The 24,976-nt window shown below is 39.8% G+C and overlaps 1 protein-coding gene across 2 annotated transcripts in view; it reads right to left on the bottom strand.

Annotated features, from left to right (window-relative positions):
* The window catches only part of LOC127433030 (cell adhesion molecule 2-like), a 633,917-nt gene extending 615,204 nt beyond the window's left edge, over positions 1 to 18,713 (bottom strand). For both annotated transcript variants that reach the window (XM_051684644.1, XM_051684645.1), the window contains exon 1: positions 18,383 to 18,713. In XM_051684644.1, coding sequence (XP_051540604.1) covers positions 18,383 to 18,443 — 61 coding nt within the window. In that variant the 5' untranslated portion in view covers positions 18,444 to 18,713. The remainder of the gene's footprint in view (positions 1 to 18,382) is intronic.
* Between the last annotated feature and the right edge of the window lie 6,263 nt (positions 18,714 to 24,976).

Raw genomic sequence — 24,976 nt, 5'->3', positions numbered from 1 at the left:
AAATACAGTCATCTCTAGCACTCTTGATAGTGTCGCTATTACACTCATGCTCTCAAGAGAGCAGCTCGGAAAATGGAGCGCAAGTGGAAGAATACAAGATTAGAGGTATTTCGCGGTACATGGAAGTATAGTGTCTATAGCTACAGACAGGCACTAAAAACTGCCAGGTCAGCATATTTTAGAAAACTCATAGAAATAACCACAACAATCCTAGGTGTTTATTCAGTACTGTGGCTAAATTGGTTAGGAATAAAGCCTCAACAGAACCAGATATTCCGTCGCAGCACAAGAGTAATGATTTTATGAATTTCTTTACTGATAAAATTGAAATAATCAGAAATAAAATTGGAATTATGCAATCATCTGTCACAGTACCTCAGAAAACAGTGTCTCATAATTTTCCTCACATGCAACTTCAATCCTTCGCTGTCATAGGTCATGAAGAGCTAACAAAACTTATCAAAACATCAAAAGCCACATGTTTGTTAGATCCAATACCAACCAAGCTCTTAAAAGAAGTATTCCCAGTAATCTCAGAACCTCTTCTTAATATTATTAACTCCTCGCTATCCTTAGGACATGTCCCAAGAAACTTTAAAATGGCAGTTATCAAACTGCTTATTAAGAAGCCACAACTTGATCCTGGAGAACTGGCTAATTATAGACCGATTTCAAATCTCCCGTTTATGTCGAAAATAGTAGAAAAGGTAGTATCCTCCCAAATATGTTCATTTCAACAGAGAAATAGTAAATATGAACAATTTCAGTCAGGATTTAGGCCTAATCACAGTACAGAGGCTGCACTTATCAGAGTTACAAATCAGAATCAGAATGAGCTTTATTGCCAAGTATGCTTACACATACAAGGAATTTGTCTTTGTGACAGGAGCTTCCAGTGTACAACAATACAAAAACAATACAAAAACAGCAGCAAGACATAGATAATAATAAAAAATAAAACTAATTATACACATACGTACAGACACACACATACACACATACATACATACACATGGGTAGTGCAAATCTAATACAATCTGTTATGTACAGTGCAAATACAAATCTGTTATGTACAGTGCAAATGTTTTTTTTTTTTTTTTTTTTTTTCCAGAGGAATGAAATGGCAGAAGAGGTTGGATGTGTTGGATAAATATAAAAAAAGACTAAACTGTGTATTGCACATAGTTATTGCTCAATGGGGCAATTTAACTGTTCATGAGATGGACAGCCTGAGGGAATAAACTGTTCCTGTGACTGACGGTTCTGGTGCTCAGAGCTCTGAAGTGTTGGCCAGAAGGCAACAGTTCAAAAAGGTAGTGGGCAGAGTGAGTGGGGTCCAGAGTGATTTTTCCAGCCTTTTTCCACACTCTGGAAGTGTATAGTTCTTGAAGGATGGGCACGGGGCAACCAATAATCCCCTCAGCAGTCCGAACTGTCTCGAAAAGGACTTGCTCTTATCATCTGATCACAGCTGCATTTCACTTCTAGTGCTTTTAAATCTTAGTGCTGAATTCGACACGATAGATCACGACATTCTCTTGAATAGGCTAGAGAATTATGTTGGCATTTGTGGAGTTGCATTAGCATGGTTTAGGTCCTATTTAGCAGACCGCTACCACTTTGTCTATGTAAATGAGGAATTGTCAAACCAAACAAAAGTATGGAGTGCCACAGGGATCAGTTTTAGGGCCTCTGCTTTTCTCCTTGTATATGCTTCCCCTGGGAGATATTATCAGGAAACATGGAATAAGTTTCCACTGTTATGCCGACGATACCCAACTTTATATTTCTTCGAAACCTGATGAGATTTCACAATTCTCCAAATTAGCAGAGTGTATCAATGAAACAAAAGATTGGATGGCCAGAAATTTCCTTCTACTCAATTCCGACAAAACAGAGGTACTAATTATTGGACCAAAAACCTCTCAAAATAAACTGCTAAAATATAATTTGACTCTTGATGGATGTACTGTCACATCATCTTCAACAGTGAAGAATTTAGGTGTTATATTTGATACCAATCTGTCCTTTTAAAATCAAATGACCAATGTTTGTAGAACAGCATTCTTCCACCTAAGAAATATTGCTAAATTACGACACATGCTCTCTGTTGCTGATGCCGAAAAACTAATTCATGCGTTCATGACCTCAAGATTAGATTATTGTAATGCATTACTGGGAGAATGTCCAGCAAGATCAATAAATAAACTTCAAATGGTTCAAAATGCAGCAGCCAGAGTGCTGACTAGAATTAAGAAATATGATCATATTAGCCCCATTTTATCATCATTACATTGGCTACCTGTTATATTTCGTATTAATTTTAAAATTCTGTTAACTACGTACAAAGCTTTGAATGGTCTAGCTCCACAGTACTTAAGTGACCTTCTACCACGATATATTCCATCATGTTCATTACAATTGCAAAATTCTGGCCTGTTAATAGTTCCTAGAATATCAAAATCCACAAAAGGAGGTAGATCCTTTTCATATTTGGCTCCTAAACTATGGAATAGTCTCCCCAACACTGTTCGAGATGCAGACACACTCACTCAGTTTAAGTCTAAACTAAAGACTCATCTATTTAGCCAGGCATACACCTAATTTATCCTTCAACTCACAATTAGGCTGCTTTAGTTAGGTCTGCCGGAACCAGAAACAGTGATCATGATCTATAACTCTGCAATAAATTGAATGGCATCTATGCTAATATAATTTTATTAGTTTCCCTGTCTCAACCTCGGGACTCCTATCCTGAGGTCACCAGAACCGGCCAGGTCCAGCTCCGTTCCTGCTTGATGTTGGACTCCACTGCTATGTGTCGCTGTGTGATGATGACTAATAGCAGCCGGTGCCAGCCAAACATCACTTCAGTCTATTACGATGGACTTCAGAGGATGAACTGATGCCAACTCTAACCATAAGACATGGGATACTTCATATGCCATAGCCTGAACCTTGGACTTAGGATAGACCTCACCGAAATTACCGGCCAGGTTGAACTGCAATGCACCTAACTGATCTCTGCCTGTATCACCTCGGTCTAATGATGGACTACACTCTTGAAATGGAATACATAGCCTGTCAATTAATTGCCAACAAAACCCTTCATCAGCCAACTAACAAGGACAATTGCATCTATGTGAACTTCTGCAGTTAATCCAGGATGGACTTCAAAGACATTAGTCATTAATCTTACAGTTCATACAAAATCTTTGTTTTAAACACTGACCCCTTAACACTTAGTTTAATAATTTGAAACCATGACTTACACTATACATAAGTAATATTGGCATTATATTCATGATGTTAGCCAGAAGGGAACTGGCCCCCACAGTGAGTCTGGTTTCTCCCAAGGTTATTTTTCTCCATTAACCAACATCTTATGGAGTTTTGTGTTCCTTGCCACAGTCGCCTTCGGCTTGCTCACTGGGGTTATAAATACAATTATTATTTAATTACTTATTTTTTTAAACAATTCACAATCCTATTTTATCAAACTACACAATGATGACTCTAAGACATTATAATTATTACAGTTTTATCTTCTGTTAATGCCTGATCTTCTGTAAAGCTGCTTTGAAACGATGTGTGTTGTGAAAGGTGCTATACAAATAAAAATGACTTGACTTGACACACTGATCAGCCACAACATTAAAACCCCCTGCCTCATGTTGTGAAGGTCCCCCTCGTGCCACCAAAACAGCACAAACCCACATCTCAGAATAGCATTCTGAGATGCCATTCTTCTCACCACAATTGTACAGAGCGGTTACCTGAGTTACTGTAGAATTTGTCAGTTCAGACCAGTCTGGCCATTCTCTGTTGATCTGTTAACTACTTCTGTTAACTATATACAAAACTTTGAATGGTCTAGCTCCACAGTACTTAAGTGACCTTCTGACAAGCTATATTCAATCATGTTCATTATGATCACAAAATTCTGGCTTGTTAATAGTTCCTAGAATATCAAAATCCACAAAAGAAGGTAGATCCTTTTCCTATTTGGCTCCTAAACTATGGAATAGTCTCCCTAACACTGTTCGAGATGCAGACACATACACTCAGTTTAAGTCTAGACTAAAGACTCATCTATTTAGCCAGGCATACACCTAATTTATCCATCAACTCACAATTAGGCTGCTTTAGTTAGGTCTGCCAGAACCAGAAACATCTATCATGATCTATAACTCTGCATAAAATTGAATGGCATCTACGCTAATATTATTGTATTTGTTTCCATGTTTCAACCTCAGGATTCATATTCTTAGTTTACAAACCATGACTTGAACTGCACACAAATAACTAATATTGGCATTATATTTATGTTGTTTAGCCAGAGTGGAACTAGCCCCCACAGTGAGCCTGGTTTCACCCAAGGTTTTTTTTCTCCATTAACCAACATCTTTTGGAGTTTTATGCTCCTTGCCATAGTCGCCTTTGGCTTGCTCACAGGGGTTCTAAATACAATTATTATGTAATTATTTAATTTTTATAAACTACACAATGATCACTCTAAGACTTTATAGATATTACAGTTTCATTTTCTGTTAATGCATGATTTTCTGTAAAGCTGCTTTGAAACGATGTGTGTTGTGAAAAGTGCTATACAAATAAAAATGACTCGACTTGACTTGTTGAACTCTCTCATCAAGAAGGCGTTTCTATCTGCAGAACTGACCCTCACTGGATGTTTTTTTGTTTTTGGCACCATTCGGAGTAAATTCTAGAGACTGTTGTGCGTGAGATCAGCAGTTACAAATACTCAAACCAACCCATCTGGCACCAACAATCATCCATGCGATTATCTAATCAGCCAATCGCGTGGCAGTAGTGCATAAAATCATGCAGATAGGGTCAGGAGCTTCAGTTAATGTTCACATCAACCATTAGAATGGGGGAAAAATGTGATCTCAGTTATTTGGACCGTTGCATGATTGTTGGTGCCAGATGGGCTGGTTTGAAAACAATCCCATAGACGCTGAAAGAGGGGCATATTGTGGGACCACACACATAATCACATAGAGAAATGCACTGAAAAACACCCAAAACACAAATTTTGCACATGCAAGCAACACACACATGCTTTCAGCAAATGCAAAAATCTACTTTTGGTATTTATTAACAAGCATTATAAATTTTTCCATCTTATTGCTACATTTCCTTCTTTATTTATCAATTATCATGTAATACTTCACATAGCTTTCCTTTAATACTAAGCATAGCATCTGCAATAAATCTGTTGTACAATTTAATAAGACTGACTGAATTATTCGACTGAAATACTTTGACAAACTCATGTAGCTACGGCAACAGCATAACACTCAATGTTTGGTCAATTAAATGCAATACTGACAATCTGGAAACCATGTTTACAGAAATGTCCTAGTTGCAATCAAACAAATTGTTGTCCTCTGTAAATATGGAGAAGTGCTGAGATGCAGTTGGCTGTTGAAGAGCTGATGGTCTGTTACTGACTGTGAAATGGAGGAGGAGTGCATGTGTGTATGTGCACACTCTGGCAGGTGCATATTGTCTTGAGCTTCTGATTAATTGATTGTTTACTGTATTTGCAGGTGTTAAATTCTCTCTCACAAGAGGCAGATGGCCCTGCACAGCCCCAACAGCAGACGACAAGAGGAGAGAGAGGTGGGCAGAGAGAGAAATTGAGAGAGCTATTAAAGGAGGGTAGGTATACAGTCACTGCAGGGATTTGATCCCACTTCCTGAACTCGGCTTGCATTGCTGGAGCCAATGGAAGAACACAACTGTCTGGTTTCTGAAGCACAAATCCCATTATTTTTATTTATTTATTTATATTATTATTGGAGAATAGCTTTTTTCAGGAAGGGCATCCGCCGTAAAAATAATGCCAAGTCAAATATGTGGATTACGGATGGTCCGCTGTGGCGACCCCTAATGGGAGCAGCCGAAAGAAGAAGAAGATTGGGGAATAGCTTTTTAACAATAATTTACAAACCTTTAAAGACAGACTTAACATGAGCTGTGAGGTTGTACATCAATGGTACTGTATATGCTTCTGTTAAAGCCATCAGTTTATGTTATTTCATCTTTTGTTTTTTGTTTTTTTTATTGTGTTTGATAGTGGAATTCCTGGTGAAGAACTACACTACCCATCATTCTGAAGGGAAACAATCCACCAATCAGAGAATCGCGATGAACAAAGCATGCCAAAGGAGCCCTGCAGCGACCGACAACTCCCATGCCATATATTGTGTAGGTCCCCCTAGTGCCACCAAAAGAGCGCCAACCAGCATCTTAGAAAAGCATTCTGAGATGCTATTCTTCTCACCACAATTGTACAGAGGGATATCTGAGTTACTGTAGACTTTGTCAGTTTGGACCAGTCTGGCCATTCTCTGTTGATCTCTCTCATCAACAAGGCATTTCCATCTGCAGAACTGCCACTCACTGGATATTTTTTGTTTTTGGCACCATTCTGAGTAAATTCTAGAGACTGTTGTGCATGAAAATCCCAGGAGATCAGCAGTTACAGAAATACTCAAACCAGCCCGTCTGGCACCAACAATCATGCCACGGTCCAAATCACTGAGATCACATTTTTCCCTACACTGATGGTTGCTGTGAACATTAACTAAATCTCCTGACACGTATCTGCATGATTTTAAGCACTGCACTGCTGCCACATGATTGGCTGATTAGATAATAGAATGGATGATTGTTGGTGCCAGACGGGCTGGTTTGAGTATTTCTGTAACTGCTGATCTCCTGGGATTTTCACACACAACAGTCTCTAGAATTTACTCTGAATAGTGCCAAAAACAAAACAAACAAAAAAAACATCCAGTGAGCGGCAGTTCTGTGGATAGAAATGCCTTGTTGATGAGAGAGATCAACAGAGAATGGCCAGACTGGTTTGAACTGACAAGTCTATGGTAGCTCAGATAACCGCTCTGTACAATTGTGGTGAGAAAAAATAGCATCTCAGAATGCTATTCTGAGATACGGGTTGGTGCTGTTTTGGCAACATGAGGGGGACCTACACAATATTAGGCAGGTGGTTTTAATGTTGTAGCTGATCGGCTTAGATTAAAGATGTCAAGTACACAGTACCTTTGTCTTTTTGCCCGATAAAAACAAATGAATGGGAAAAATACTTCCGAAAGCAAGGTGGCTGAAAAAGTGGCACTGTTGTGCTGCAAATACGTTTCAAATGATTTTAAACTAAACAGCTCCCAAATTTAGCTATGCCAGGAACTGAATCAATCAGATGAAAGGTTCCTCAAAAAATGGCTTGCGCTGGTCAGAATAGACATTCAGAAAATGTTAAAAACATATAAAGGTAAAATAACTGAGCGTTTAAAACTTGAAAAATGGCTCTGTGACTGCCTAGTGTAGGCATTACATTTATATACCCCAACAAACCAATGTCTGAGGAGATACAGTATTTAGATTTGCTTAAACATTGTGTCAATTACTGATCTCTGCAATCCTGCTCTTAAATGAATGTCCTCTTTCACTAAGCCACCATTTGTTGCCAAGCATGCTCATACATCAAAGCCAGACAGTGTAATTGTTAAAAAAACACACTAATGCAGCCACATCAATCGGTGAAGGAAAGATGGAGTGACAGGCGACAGTGGGTGGAAGCAAATAGTGTCTGTAGATAATCTCTCTAATAGGAGAGCCTGCAGGCTGCTATTTTCAAGCATTTGATTTACTGACCCCTATTCCCCAATGCCTCCAGCTCACCATTTGCAAATATTCAATTTTACTGAACTAACTCTTTCATCCACCGTTGTCAATAAAGGTGACTGATTATCCAATCATTGAGCAAGCCCAGAGCAGGTGTCGTCTCTTGTGAATGATTACAATACACTCTGGCAAAATCTGAGATTATCTGCAAGAGAGGGTAGTTATTTTTTTTTATTTTATTTTTTATAAAACCCAAATGAAAACAGCAGAGAACACAATGGCAACATGGAGGAGTTATGAGTCAAGCACGAATCATGTTCTCTTTCAGGTTTGGTGCTCTGTGGTTTCACTTTTGGTTGCATTTGTTTTCCATTTGCAGTCAGGTATGGCATCTTTTCATAAACAAAATAATCTTCAAATCAATTCTACCAGTGCAAAATATTCTGCATTATATTTTCCAGACTTGTTTGCCCTGTTCTTCTTCTTTTTCTTTTTTTTTTTCTATACCTAAAGTCATCTCTTAATCTTGTTCTAATTCCACAAAGAATTTATTTCTCTGTGTCTCTTTGCATAAGCTTCAATAAGATTACCAGACATACTGTGAGCTTAAGCAAATCATTTAAATTAGCCAACACAAAGGCTAATCGGATAGAAGAACCCAAAGAAAAAAGCTATTATAGAGCCTGTCAGTCATTTAGCAATGAAAATCACCTTGGAGAAATCATTAAGACAAAGGTCAGAAAAGTGGGTTTATATACATGTGTACAAGACAGATTTGACAGCTTTAAAACAACTGCTACATGACATAAATAAAACGTCATGAAGAGGAAGGGTTTTTTCAGAAGATATCTGATCCAAGAGCGCTTGTGCCATTTCCTGCAAAGATTCCCGGAAGAGTTCGTGTTTTGAAAGCTGATCCAAAATCACTGCAAAAGGGCATCTTTTTTGCAGGGCCTTTGGGATAGAGAAAGTGTTATGCCAGGCACTAGCTGTACTGTGGAACAGTTGACAGTTCCACCCACTTTTTGTTTTAACTTTTTAAAACACCTGGAAGAACAAAAGAGGACCTTTGATCATGGGAAATCCCTCACGATTACAGCTGAGCCTCTGCAGCTCAGCTCCATTCCACACTCATCTAAGTCTGGGGGAAATGCTCAAAGGCCTAGATAATTGTAGGCAGACAGTAAAGAGAAGGGAAAGAGAGAGAGAGAGACTCAAAGAGATATAGAGAAGGTGAGACAGACAGAGAAGAGGCAAATATCTCAGGCGCTCAGTTTAGAAGGCTTTCAGCAACCCAAGAAGAGGACAAAAACAAAGAAGAGGAGGATATTCACTAATCCTGTTCTCCATCCTGGCTCAATCAGCCAACCAAACAAACACCCACATATGCACATCAAGTGAGAAAGAGGGACACGCTCAGCCTCTTTCCACACTAAAGAAAAGAAAGAAAGGGACTTGGAATAAAATGATACCACACACACATGACAGGATATGCCATAGGAAGAGCCCAGCATTGTAGCCTAGCGAAAGACTATAGTGCAGTCTTGTTTCCCTGCTAAATTAATGCCAAACAAATGCTTACTCTAGTCAGCAGAAATGGCAGCTTATGCTTGACTCCATTTCTCACCTGTCTGAGCACATTTGCCTGAGCTGCCGCTTACCTGCACAGATGCTTTTCACGCTCCATGACTGACAAAGACAAGTGACCGAGAAATGAGGGAAAGGCTATTAACCCCACTTTCAACACACACACACACATCTGCATGCCATCCCTCTCCTGAGTGTTTTCCCACACTACTTCCATAAAAGGTCCGGGTCCAGGAAGGGCATTGCCCAGCTTGGAGTTACTCTGCCGGGATAAGCTGGCTGAGAAGCAGGGGGCCAGAGGATTCTCTCAATGCACAGTGGCTTCCTCAGTAAGGAATGCCTCCCGCTCAATGCATTTTGAGTCATAAATAATGTCTTTTCCTTGCACAAGGGCTGCACAATTAATCGGAAAAGCAGTTGAGATTGCGATTATGACTACCGTGATTAATTAATCGTGAAAACTGATGACTACAACATGCCATTTAAGTCTACTCCTGTTGCGTCAAATGTTTCTATTCACAACATTTTTTGCAGCAATTGAGTATTCTAATCCCAGACATGTCTGTTGAGCAATGAAATGGCAATGGTGAATCAGAGGTGCCTACATTATAGTTGTAACACTGAGGGAGGTCTCAAGAGCAGGATCTAAATGCAGTGAAACAGTATTTAATCAAATAAACAAAGTAAAGATATAACAGACATCAGGGCAATATATACACACAAGTATAACGAGGTATATGAAACACAGGTGAGAAACAATGGGGAACAGCTGGAAGTGATCAGAGCAGGGGATTATGGGAAGTGTAGTCCAGGGGGAACAGATGACAGAGGCAAAACACAGGGCAGACAACAGTGAATCATAATATAACCCAGAAGACCAGAGCAGAACAGGCAGACGGCCAGGAGACCCAGAAGACCAGATCAGGCAGACGGCCATGAGACCAGGGAGACCAGAGCAGATCAGGCGGATGGCCATGAGACCAGGGAGACCAGAGCAGATCAGGCAGACGGCCATGAGACCAGGGAGATCAGAGCAGATCAGGCAGATGGCCATGAGACACGGGAGACCAGAGCAGATCAGGCAGATGGCCAGGAGATCCAGGAGGTCACCTCAGGATAGGGACTGGATCAGGAGGCCTGGTTGGCGGCCACAGGGCTGAAACAGGGTCAGGAGACCTGGGAGATGGCCACAGTCTAGAGACTAGAGCCATGGAAGGCGGAGTCGTAGGAGACACAAGGGGCGAAGCCGTGGAAGGCGGAGCCATGGCAGGCTCGAGGGGCGGAGCCATGAAAGGCAGAGCCATGCAGGCTTGAGGAGCAGAGCCGTGGAAGGCGGAGCCGTAGCAGGCTCGAGGGGAGGAGCCATGGCAGGCAGAGCCATAGAAGGCTCGAGGGACGAAGCCATGGAAGGCGGAGCTGTGGGAAGCTTGAGGAGCGGAGCCATGGAAGCGTAGCCGCGGCAGGCTTGAGGGGTGGAGCCGTGGCAGGCGGAGCCGTAGGAGGCTCGAGGAGCAAAGCGGTGGAAGGCAGAGCCGTAGCAGGCTCGGGGGTGGAGCCATGGCAGTCTCGAGGAGCGAAGCCATGGAGGGCGGAGCCATGGGAAGCTCGAGGAGCGAGGGCCCTAAGAGTCCAGGATGACTGGGAAATGACCTCAGTGGTCGTGGGCATGGAAAGAGACTCGGAAACGACCTCTGTGGTCGTGGGCATGGAAAGAGACTCGGAAACAACCTCTGTGGTCGTGGGCATGGACAGAGACTCGGAAACGACCTCTGTGGTCATGGGCATGGACAGAGACTCAGGAACGACTTCCATGGTCATGGACATGGACTGACACTCGGGAATGACCTCTGTGGTCGTGGGCATAGGCAGAGACTTGGAAATGACCTCTGTGGTCGTGAACATGGGCAGAGACTTTGAAATGACCTCTGTGGTTGTGTACATGGGCAGGGACTCGGAGACAACTTCTGTGGTCGTGAACATGGGCTGAGACTTGGGAACAGAAGCCTTTTCTCCTCCTCCGGGAGGCCGAAGTTGGCAGCGCAGGCTCAGGGACGGACGAGGCTGGCAATGCTAGCTCTGGGATGGGCGAGGCTGGCAATGCAGGCTTTGGGATGGGCAAGGATGGCAACGTTGGCTCTGGGACGGGCGAGGCTGGTAACGCTGGCTCTGGGATGGGCGAGACTGGCAATGCTGGCTCTGGGACGGGCGAGGCTGGCAACACTGGCTCTGGGACGGGTGAGGCTGGAAACGCAGGCTCTGGGACGGACAAGGCTGGCAGCTCATTGGCCATGGCAGGTGTGGGCATTGGCTCAATGGCCGTGGCAGGTGTGGGCATTGGCTCGTTGGCCGTGGCAGGCAGGAGTACTGACAAACTGTGAGGAAGGGTCTTCATGACCTTACGCACCGACATCAGAGGTGGATAATTCAACTTTGAGACAAGAGCCGAGAAGTGTTCTTGTAGGGAGTCGCGGAAGGCTGGGCAGTGACATGGCGTGGAACAGACTCATACGTTACTGTGACATGGTGTGGAGCTGACTCAGACGTGACATGGTGTGGAGCAGACTCGGACATGACTGTGACATGGCATGGAGCAGACTCAGACGTGACTGAGACATGGCATGGAGCAGACTCGGACTTGACTGGGACATGACGTGGAACAGACTCAAGCTTGACTGGGACATGGAGTGGAGCAGATTCAGGCATGGCTGTGACATGGTGCGGAGCTGACTGTGACGTGGTTGTGACGTGGTGTGGAGCGGATTCAGACGTGGCTGACTCGGAAGCCGGGATCGGGATAGATTGAGGAGGATCTGCTGAAGCTAATGTCTCTAATATCAACTCAACATATTCCTCCCATGTGTAATCTCCGGTCGCCGGCAACTCCCTCCACTGGTGTGCAATGAGACCGATTTGATACATGGATTTTACGGTCGAATCAGAAAACTCTGTCTGGCAAGGATACTAAATAGATGGGAATATTCCTGGATGGGTAAGTTCGCTCGGGTCAGCTGAATAAAAGGAGCCGCTAGATCCATTTCGGTAGGTCAGTTGTTCTGTAACACTGAGGGAGGTCTCAAGAGCAGGATCTAAACGCAGCGAAACAGTATTTAATCAAATAAACAAAGTACAGATTAACAGGGTAAACACAGGAACAAAAGAAACATCAATGATGTGGAAAACACAGGAACAGAGAAAACATCAATGATGGGAACGGGTCAATGAACAGGAGGTCAAAACACATAACAACTGACAAAGGTAAAACAGACATCAGGGCAATATATACAGAACAATAATAGAAACAATGGGGAACAGCTGGAAGTGATCAGAGCAGGGGATTATGGGAAGTGTAGTCCGGGGGAACAGATGACAGAGGCAAAACACAGGGCAGACAACAGTGAATCGTAACAATAGTCCTATCAGTAATGACAACCGATCCTAAAGTGCAAGAAACTTATGACCAGATACTTGATTTGTGTTCCCCCAATTGTTCATGGTGGCACACGAAAATTAGTGCTGAAGAGACATCACCTGTGCTCAAAAAGAAGCTTTAGAACAAAAGTGAAAAGCATAGTCAGTAATTTGGAATTATCTTAAGATTCCTTACTTTGCACTCACTTACAATGTAGATGGTAAATACATTGCAAACGAGCAATGCGACAAAACTAGAATGCTTTCTTATAATTACAAGGCATAGACATGGTGTAAATAATTGATTTATTGTGCTGTGCAAACAGCTTCATTTATAACAGGAGTATTAGGTAAATTTCTGTGTAGTATTCCTTCAAATATTTGAATAACAGTTTATTTTCATCATGCTTTGTCAGCAACAAAGTAATACGGCTTAACAGTTCTCAGTTTGTTCTGGATGTGTTACCTATGTAAAGAATATGGCATGAAGTTCAACAAGTAAGTATTTAATGTATTTAAAGGGTCATGACATAAAGAATTAAATTTCCCTCAGTCTTTAGACCTCAAAACTTCCTCCGTACTGCATAAAGAGCATTTTTCGAAACCAAGCTGTCAAAATGGCTCGTTCTCTACTACCTCCATATTGTTGTCACACTGTGGTAGACATTTGCATCTGACTGTATCTACAACACATCAGTGCCTACTTTACCATATCACTTCTGTAGACTTGACCAGTAGCGGTGAGCAGATGGAAAGGAGAGAGCAGGCCAGTCAAGAGCAGAGAGCCAATCATAACAGTAGGTGTTTACTGTCAAGTCTTAAAGGAGAAGCAGCACCAAAACTAGCGTTTTTGACAGAGGGTCAGAATGATGGTGTAAAAGGATCATGTTTTACAAATATATGACTTTTTTGTGAAAAAAAAAAAAAAAAAAAAAAAACTTGCCTAATATTATAAGTGAACATCCCTGCAACATATTAAAATAATAATAAAAAAGTAATGTCATCACACCTGTAATGTAACTTCTATTAAGTGACAATAATTGTGAAATAATAATCACAATTACAATACTAAGGAAAACAATTGGCAGTTATGATTTTTGTCATAATCATGCAGCCCTACCTTTCGCCATTCCTAAAATCTTTATTTTATGTTTTCATAAGCCAGTTAGGTTGGCTATAGAATTTGGGTATGCTTTGCATGAGAAGCTTATGAGAAGATTCGGCCAGGATTTCAGAGGGAAGGATTGCCGAAGCACTATAGAGCCAAGAAAGACAGAAAGAGGAAGACAGATTCTGTGTACAGAAGCAGCCTATGAAGTGGGAATGTACCCACAAACAAAAATGAGTATAAAGGCATACATCCTCTATGAACCAGGACCACATAGTCCTCACACTCAATGAGTCTGGAGCCAAGATTTGCTATAACACAAAAAAGACCTCCACACAACAGCGCTTCACAGGGACTACTACTCCACACACTGGGAGGAGTGGCAGTGTCTGCAACATGTTTTGCATAACAGCCATGCTCCCCCAGCTGCTGGCAGCATGCAGCGTTGCCTCTGGTCGGATGTGCCAGGGTTGTGTCCACATGTTGCAGACATGTAACCTCACAGAGGAAGACTGGCATTGATTTAATAGTAATCAATGGCCAGAAAATAAAATGCTGCAGGAAATCTTTGCTCACAGCAGACTGACAATGCAGTCTAAAGCCCTATTTGGACAGCAATTGTTTCTCAGGGTGACGTCTGTAAAATTACATCTTCATGGCTCCTCTGTGATAAAACTCAGGAACGAGCGAGACTTTTTATCGATCACATGATTGCAGTTGTGCTTGTTATATGTAAAATTCATCAATCCACAAACTGTGTCCTCTGTATTTTCATTAAAATATATTTAGAATTATGCTAAAGTGGAAATAAAAATTTTAAAGCATGAGGGAACCGTGCTGCAATGTGCTGCAGACATTTACAGTGTACATTTTCACATACGGAGCAAGCCAAAATTCTTGTGAAGAGCAATTAAACAAATCAAGAGACTGTAGGGACAAGACTGTTTATCAACACAGCCAAATAAATCTGTCAATGGGGGAACACGTTTCGTCACCCTCATCACCTCAGATGTGCCGCTTGTGTGCTCTCTCTTAAGCACATGCAAGGAAATATAGAATCCGCACATATCAAGGACAGTAAAGATAAAAGATGAAAATGAAATTTGAAGAGCTATGGTAAAAATGGTTTTCTTATGTTTTGTCTATCAAAATGACAGACATCATTTGGAATTATCTGTCAGTGTTTAAAAAGTAGAGGTGAAAATTAAACTAATTAAACTTTTAAAATTAAATTAAAAAGATAGACATTAACCCAGCAACTTTTCTGGGACTACTTGACCCAATGTATTTTAAATGTATTTAGTCAACTTTTCTAAATTAAAATGTGATATATTACAATTTTATTAAATTGCTGCCATAATAATGGACAATTTCAAAAGTTCATGTGATCTGGCTCTCGTTTTTCTTTCCCTTCTACTTAAAGAGTTCCCACTCACTGTGGTGGAGCAGCGATGTAATTGTATTATTGTGAATTATTTCAAAGATTTATGTTACACAATCCTCCAACTTTCACAACTCTCCATTACCAGCAGAGCTGTTACCATGCGCAGCACAATGTAAGGCACTTAGCAGTGGTCAAAAAGGATTTCCAAAATGGCTTTTGGATTATAAATGCAGAGATGAGGATTTGGACGGTAATTAAATTAGCACACGCCCTTGGTGTTTGTCATTAAACAGCAGATAATTTCAACGGGAATTTTCTCGCGGGAGGTGGGAGAAAAACACAGACATTTCGGATTCGGACGGCAATAAAATTACTGACTACCCCCTGTAAATGCTGGAATTACCTTACGTCCCCATGTAAAATATTTGCTGTCCAAATAGGGCTTATGATGCAAAGTTCAGTCAAGTTTTGGACACATCAGCAAAACCATAGATTTTGTCATAGTCATAGATTTTGTTTTGGTGGTTGTGAAGGGAGGTGAAGGGTGGGGTTTTTGACAGGAGAATGTGTGTCATCCAGTTTTCAGATGAAACCTTCACCACTGGTTTAAATGGCATATTTATTGTGAGAACTTACCCCCTACAGTGAGACAACAAGTTGTCACAAAATGTCAATGTGTATTTAATGAACTGTTTTTTTTTTTTTCTGGGTTTTTTTCTGTGCAAAAATGGTGAAAATATTAAATAGCATGTCGCTGCTTGACATGTCACACCCACTACCCGTTTACCAAAAATCGACATTTTAAAAACTTTGAATATTGCCTAATGTTTGAACCAAATTCAGTCAGTCAAACTGGTCTGTGATTATGTAACATGTAATTTAGACTCTAGAGAAAATCATTCATCATACCAATAAAATATCAATAATCAGATCTACTGATAACTGATTGTGGAACTGACAGGGCTACTGGAACCTTCTGACCTCATCCAAAAAACTGTGTGGAAACCATTCTGTTTAGCCACACAAACGTCAAGCAGGTGCAGCCTGGCTCTGATGGTGTCTGAGCGGTGAGTTAAAGAACCGAAGGAGGCAGAGGCACAGCCAGTGTGGCTGTTGACTGGGGGCTGAAAGACACAGACACTGAGAGAGAAGGATGGGGGAAATCAATACATTGCTTCAGTCTCACGCTTGCTGCCGACTCATTAGAAGTGAAGCCTTGAGGAGTGTGCTTAATTATCTCTGATTATTAATGACCCACCTCTCAGACTGATTATCAACATGCAGCACAGGGGTGTTTTGTCAAAAGATGGGGCAGAAGAGGGAAGCCTTCTCCTCTGTCTCTCTTGCATTCATCCTGCACATTTATAAACTGACAGGTCTGCAAGCCAGTCTGTTTGAGATGTAAACATATCTGGTCGGAGGGTCATGTTTCACTGATATCCAGACCGGTTTGGAGTACATGAAGTGCATAAGGAATCATAATGAACAAATTATGAGGTGAACACACACGTTTGTGTTATGTAAACCAACTGTAATACGATATGAGTTGGTACCTGGCGTTATCCTTATCAAATTTATGGATACATTTATCTCGTATGGTCCGAGGAGGAAACCGGGCGGTGGCTTCTGCTCACGAGATGTTGGCGGGACAGACGTCTGCCTCATGCGCTGCTTAACCTTACACCAAAAAGACACACAACTCGTATATACATACACTTGAGTGGTCACACAACGGGTCTTTCCTACTGAGACTTCAACTAATCCCTACATCCTCACTTAAAGCAAACATTCCCAGTGCGGCAAATGCACGTTCAGTTGACGTATTCATCAAGTATTCCTGTCACAATAAACGGTCGCCCCGCGCGAACACGGCGCGCGACCTTGCCCTGCTGATCCTGTTTACGACGTTGAGCGTGAATGATGTGCACCAGCCAAACCTATTCGATCCCAAAGCGTCAGGTAAACATGAACGTAGAAATGCTGACATTTCTCTTATGGACTTCTGATTTACTGTACTGCGTATTTAAGCATTTGACTCTCGTTTAGGGGAATAATAGCCTGCATTACATTGGCAACTATATGTTGACAGGTGTAGCCTACTTGTTCCGCAAAGGTTTTCTCTGATAGGAAAAACCGCTGATAAAAACTGCTACTACGACCCCAAGATGCGGATTGCCGCAAATACCATATATCCCAGAGATTGGAATCACAGTGAAATTGTCCCAAAAACGCTCAACCAAACGAGGGATGCTGAAACCATTTAAACAATTATTAGTTGTATACTTCGCGTAGGAAATATAGGTCAGTTTTCGCCAGAACAAACAAAAAGGACAATAAGAGACCACATTATAGGGGTAAAATATAAGGCTATGTATAACTAAATAACAATGCCATGGTTGTCTGAAAACTGCATAAATCTCAAACTGTATTAAAATATACTGTAGTGGCATAGGATTTAAGGTAACACTTTATTTTAGAGTGTTGTTACTATGTAAGTGCAAGCAGCTCTACAGAACAATTACACAGCAAATGCATGTCAAATGCACTTCTGATTAGTATTAATCGGTAATTAGGCTACCTATGTAAATATATATTAATATGAACAATATGAAAAAAAAAAAGTGTGGCCAGATTTAATGCTATAAATTGCTGTGCTAAGAAAAATAAGTCGTATTTCCCTAAACGAAAAATGATTCAATGTAATTTTGTATGCATATTCATTTGTGTTTTAAAATGCATTTAAATCAATGCATTAATCAGTCAAAGTTTCCGATCAGGACAAATGTATTAGGCTGTATCAATTAAATTGCATCCCCTTTATGGTGGCGAGTTCATCTATAACACATTTTGACTGGTAATCCATAAAAGCGGGGCTCTAGCTCAGCAGTCTGTGCAAGATTATCTGTGATAAGATTCTGTATCAGTGGGTTATGTTTTGGGCAAACGTGCACCATACAATTCCTTCAGTGCAGAGATGACTAACGGGCAACTGTCAGAGCAAGAACAAGTCCCCGTAATCACTCGAGGCCCTTTCCGACATATTATGCAAATGCAAATCATCATCATTCTAGAACATTAATGACTTTCCTATGGTGCGTAATGATGATGAGACAGTTTCAATCGCGTCCAGATCGAATGCCCGCAATTTGCAACGCGCACACGCTTTGCGCAGTTGCGAGACCACTGTACAGGCAGCTTAAAGTTTGAAGCGCTCTTACCTTTAAGGACGATCCCACAGATGCTGTACAGGGTAAACAGCATATGCTGCTTCACCATCATATTGCCTTCCTTCAAGAACAGCAGCGTGCTTCCAGTCAACACACTTTCTTCTCTCGTGCGCTTCTCCGCGTGCTGATGATGGGGCTTATCCAGGTGCAGGCTGCTGCAATCAATACTACAGGCTCCTTTGATAACTTGTCCTCGGTTCAAGTCCCACTGCGTTTTCCGCACGGCGTTCACTTGACGCTCGGACTGAGCTCGAGAAGTGCGAAGTGCTCCAACACAGTAGAAAAGTGCAGCTCGCGCATCTATCGTCTCCTGGGAGCGCGAGCAAGCAGAGTCCCGCCTACGCACATTGACAGATGAGGATGGGGAACCAATAGCGCGCGACTGGAATTATTCTCTGCACAAACTGGTTCGCGACTCCACAGTCCGTATGAATAAAGGATGAGAGTCCGCACAGTGGCACTGATTGCCCCCTAGCTCGTTTTAAAGCGCTGCTTATTGGAAGATCCCGATAAGTATGTACTAATGGTGATTTGGGGACTTGGACAAGGACGCGATTTCACGTGGATCCCATTACACAGATGGAAGCGCGTTTTAAGTACACCTAGTCCTGAATGGATAGCAACCGTGGGATCTATTGGCCGCGCACCCTCTCAACGAGATCAAATTGACTGGGCTGCGCGCACAGTTTTAGGCTACTACTGGTACAAACCACTAGGTGGATAATATTGCATCGTCATCCTAGGCTACATTATCAGTTCAGAGAGGAAAAATCTGTCTCTTGAACAAAGTTGGCCAGTGAAGACTGTAAACCTTCGTTTCATATGACTTCAAATCATTTTTGTTATTCACACTAAATCCTAATATTACACACTCTATAGTAGGCTGTTCATTACACACATAAGTGTAGGTCTTGTCAAAACATGCTCCCTTGAGTGGAAATTAAATGTCAGATCTTAACATTGTGACACTATGTAATATATTTTATATCACACACAGGCAGCAGTTTTATCTCATCCACTGAGCCGAGGAAAACTTAAAAGAGGCAAATGATGATTTAACCAACCATTAATATGAAAGACAAAATTAAGTGGGATTTTATTTTATTTTTTTTTTTTAGTGTTTTTAGTGCGATAACTCAGTAAAGTCACTTTTGAGGAAAATCCGATTGAATTTAATTTAATAAAAAAAAAAAAAATGTAATATAGCTCCTCTTCCTGCAGGTGAAGATAAGTGTGATTTCTGAAAAGTTCCGATCGCAGCCAAGAATTCGTCTTAAAACTTATAAACTCTTTGAACGTTCTTATATGTAGCCGAGGTCAATCTGTAAAGCTCAAAAGTTAATTTGACCCTCAACTCCTCAAACAAACTAGCTTCTGAAAGTGACTTAATCAAATAGCATACCTGAAGCACATTCTTGTCCATTAGTATAAATTAAATTAGATGTCAGTGCTGTGCAAACACAATTAGATCGTCATGCTTTTTACACCAAAATGTATGTTTCAAATATAATAACCTTAACAACAGTAATTATTGTGTTTTTTTTATTTTATTTATTTATTTTTTATTTATTTTTTTTTTACATGAAACAAAATATTTTTAAACAAATCTAATAAAGTCACACTGTAAGAAGTTAAGCATAGCCCACATTCCGTTTTACCTGCTTTCTCTGCACTTCTCTTAACTCTTTCAATTCTTTCACGGATCTCAACATCATTGAGTTAGTCTGGGATTACATGAAGAGACAGAAGCAATTGAGACAGCCTAAATAAGAATTGTGGTAAGTTCTCCAAGAAGCTTGGAACATCTTTTCTGTCAAAACCAAGAAAAACTGTGTCCAGCTGTACCTATGAGATTGGCAAAGGTCACACCAAATATGTATTTATTTTATATATATATATATATATATATATATATATATATATATATATATATATATATATATATATATATATATATATTTACATCATAACATCATAACAAATCTATTTCTCCCCTCTACAAAAAAATAAAATAGAAAAATAAGTGTTTTATGGGGGCCTTTTTGCACATGCAACAGGTGGGCCTTTTATCCCACATATCCTTTCAGTTATTGGACAGTTATTGAAAAACTTTTGATTAATCACCTTGAGCATAACTGAAATAAAATAAATAATAATAATAATAATAATAAAACAAATATATATATATATATATATATATATATATATATATATATATATATATATATATATATATATATATATATATATATATATATATATATATATATATATATATATATATATTGTCTCAAAATAAATGTGATAATTTTGAGGATTTTTCATAGCTAAATAAATTTGCAACATTTCAACAATTATTTTTTGTGATTAACATACCTGAAATAGCATACCTGAAGCACATTCTTGTCCATTAGTATAAATTAAATTAGATGTCAGTGCTGTGCAAACACAATTAGATCGTCATGCTTTTTACACCAAAATGTATGTTTCAAATATAATAACCTTAACAACAGTAATTATTGTGTTTTTTTTTTATTTATTTTTTTTACATGAAACAAAATATTTTTAAACAAATCTAATAAAGTCACACTCTGACCATGGTAATGATGTTGCTTGGCATTTCTCTCACAATTTTCATTGTATATCATCCGTACAAGTAATGAGAAAAGCCCACTGTAAGAAGTTAAGCATAGCCCACATTCCGTTTTACCTGCTTTCTCTGCACTTCTCTTAACTCTTTCAATTCTTTCACGGATCTCAACATCATTGAGTTAGTCTGGGATTACATGAAGAGACAGAAGCAATTGAGACAGCCTAAATAAGAATTGTGGCAAGTTCTCCAAGAAGCTTGGAACATCTTTTCTGTCAAAACCAAGAAAAACTGTGTCCAGCTGTACCTATGAGATTGGCAAAGGTCACACCAAATATGTATTTATTATATATATATATATATATATATTATTATTATTATTATTATTATTATTATTTTTACTGGAATTTGTATAACATTAATTGATAAGTGAAAACTATTTATGGCATTATTTTTAAAGACATCCTCACTATGCAACATTTTCCACAAGTGCCTAAAACTTTTTCAAAGCACTATATTTCACAAATAGTAACTCACCTTTAATTCCACAGTCTTCAGGCTACTTTGGCTTACAAGGAAAAGCACTAGATGGCCATTGCATTGGACTGGGGAGGCAACGTATTTTCTAGGTAAGGTCATGTGTGAAATCAAATTCATATTTATTCATTGAATTCAGAGATAGCAAAGTCCTCTGTAAAAAAAATAAATAAATAAATAAATAAATAAGCAGTGGGATTTTTGCTGGGAATTAATTGGTAAAGATTATTAAAATGACAAGGCACAAACTGAACAGACAACATGAGACATGGCAGAGATCCAACTAAAACTGTATAAACACAGACAGTCCCCAATAAGTGATCAGAATCCATTGTTTAGATGTAATAGTAATACCCAGACTTTAATTTCAATGTTTAATGAATGTCACACATCATAAGCTTTCGGTACACATGCAACATAAGGCTCTTGACCCAAAATAAAATGTAAAACCCAACTGCAGTTTATTACTAATATATGTAATCAAAAAATAATGCCAAAAACGAAACTATATTCACACAAAATCCTCAAAAACACGACATGATCTGAATATCAAACAAAACTTGACAGTTCAGTTTAACACACAGTATGATGTATGCACAATGAAGGGGCTGGGCAAAAATGCTAACTGAAAAACAATTAAACAGGAACCAGAGACTATTTACCAGAGATGGTCCACTTCTATTGAAATAAATGGGAGAAATTAGAAGGCCCAGCCAAGGAGCTCTAAGCACCCAACGGTCAACGGAAGTAGAAAGGAAATACTGCTTTATAAGTAAAAGAGCCAATTACCTTTTAGATACAGACATCACCTGTCAATCAACTTGAAAACATGCATGCACATTTAGCTATACAAGCCGGGAAAATTTGTTTTTTTATTGATGAATTTATGAAACCAGTTTTGTCAGATTTTACTGCTGGTTTAAAATATGCACATTGATCGTAAACATGGGCAACCGTTTTTGAGATTTCGGTGTTCCCCCATTCATGTAGATAGGAGCTGCACTGGCATGACTGGAAATAGCCTCCTGGGAGCATTCTAAAGATGTCCGACAGTGGACTGACTTGCTAGAAAGACTTTGACAGGAACAAGATAAATGGGAAATGCAAAGATAGGAAACAGTAAAGACTTTTAAAATACGAAAATGGCATATCAAAATAAAAGTCCAATATGGACCACACTTGGGGGTAAAAGGCCCTCAAGGGATTTATAGTGATATCATATAGAAATTGTGGCAATAGTTAAAGTGCAAAATTTGTCAACTAATGCTAATACTTTTGAGATAGCAAAATGAGTAACAAATTAAGATAATGCTTAATCAAAATAATCACTTCAGAAAAGGGGCACTATTTCATGTTCATTTCAATCTCATTTGACATTTCATAACATCTCAAGTATTCTACAAACAAATGAATCTCCATTGTAATTGGATCAATCATTGTGTGCCCACTTTAAACATCATAACAAATCTATTTCTCCCCTCTACAGAAAAATAAAATAGAAAAATAAGTGTTTTATCGGGGCCTTTTTGCACATGCAACAGGTGGGCCTTTTATCCCACATATCCTTTCAGTTATTGGACAGTTATTGAAAAACTTTTGATTAATCACCTTGAGCATAACTGAAATAAAATAAATAATAATAATAATAATAATAATAATAATAATAATAAAACAAATGATCCGGCCTCTAAGAACTGCCTTAAGTGCCTCCAAAGCCACGCCCACAGAGGATACTGAGGACCAGTTGGTCTCCATATAAACATTGATTTCAGTCTTGAACATTTGTTGGAAATCAGGATTTTGCAAAAGGGATACATTAAAGTGCCAACTATATGATTTCTTTTTCTCTGTATGTGGCAACATCTCTAAACTCACCAGGGCGTGATCTGAGACTAAGTTTCCAATTGAGAAGTCTACAACAGATTTAGAAGAGGTTTTAGATATTTAAAAAAAATCTATTCTAGAATAAATCTTATGAACTGATGAAAAACAAATTATAGCCCCTACCAGATGGGTTCAAAAGTCACCAGATATCTGCAAGACCAAGACTTTTACACATCCTGTGAAGCGTCAGTGTTGCTCTAGGGGGCTTGCAGACTTTTGCTTCACTGTGATCAAGGATTGAGTCCATCAATAAATTAAAGTCTCCTCCCAATATTATATCATGAGGGGTGGCAGCAGTTTGCAACTACCCTTCAAGATCTATAAAAAAGCCCTGATCATCAGCGTTAGGTGCATAAATATTAGCCAAAATCAACCTTTGCCCCTGAATGTCTGCTAAAACAATAATGACTCTTCCTATTTTATCTTTAATCTGTTTGAGAAATTTGAATTGTAGATGTTTATTTATCAGTATAATGACTCCCCTGCTCTTACTTGAGCCAGCACTAAAGAAAACATGTCCACCCCATATCTTCCCAAATTTTTCAGCTTCCTGTGGGGAAAGATGCGTTTCTTGAAGAAAGACTATATCATATTTCTTGCGCTTAAGAAAAGAAATAACCTTCCTTATTTTTATGGGGTGCCCCAATCCATTGACATTCCATGTGGAGAGAGATAATCCACTCATATTAACAATTGACATATTAATATAATAAGAAAAATAAATTGTGTGTCAAAAGCAAAATTATACAGACCACGTTCCCCGTTAATGCAACAATCAAACCCCGAACAAAACAAACAGAAAAAAAAAACCATGCGCATTAACCTCGCGCACGACAGCGCCAACCGGCGTCAATCCCTCTAGCCTCAGAAGGTCCATGTACGCATACGAGAGCCCCCATGACAACTTTGCCATCAGATTGCTCAAGTCCAGTGCTTCTGCACAAATTTTGTGAGGTAAAATTACATAACAAAAAATACTTTGTAAAACAGACCCCAGCTAACAGGCAGAATAAACACAAAGAACATGTAGATTCATTCACAGAACTGTCTTGAAGGTGTGTTCCTCCACAAAACAAACTCCAGCTGATGTAAAGCCGTTCAGTTTCCTCGGACAGACAAACAATTATTCAGTGAGCCTGCTGTTATGTGTGCAGCAGATGACGTAATCATTCTAATGTCCCTTAAAAATTCTCCACAAAACAAACTCCAGCCAACAGGAGGCATAAGCACAAAGAACGATCAGATTCATCCACAGCTGACCCGAAGCAGTATTATTCAACAAAACAAACACCAGCCGCTAGGTGGAGCCAGCACATAAAGAAACAAAACAGGCATCCCGGTTCCTCGGATGATCAAGAGTCAAATTCACTTGGAGACCACGTAAAAAAATATACCATGACTTACTCAGTCTGTCTACTTTATAAAAGACATCCTTTATGTGAGCATGTAGATATTTTGCGGTCATCCATAGTGTCCATTCTCAATCTGGCCGGGAACTTCAGTGTAAAAGCGATCTTCTGTCAATGCAAAAGTTTCTTGGAGTGTCATGCCACAAAACAAACTCCAGCCGCTAG

This window comes from Myxocyprinus asiaticus, chromosome 42 (genome assembly GCF_019703515.2).
Source record: "Myxocyprinus asiaticus isolate MX2 ecotype Aquarium Trade chromosome 42, UBuf_Myxa_2, whole genome shotgun sequence".
Classification (NCBI taxonomy): Eukaryota; Metazoa; Chordata; class Actinopteri; order Cypriniformes; family Catostomidae; genus Myxocyprinus; species Myxocyprinus asiaticus.
This window is presented reverse-complemented; position numbering and strand designations above follow the sequence as displayed.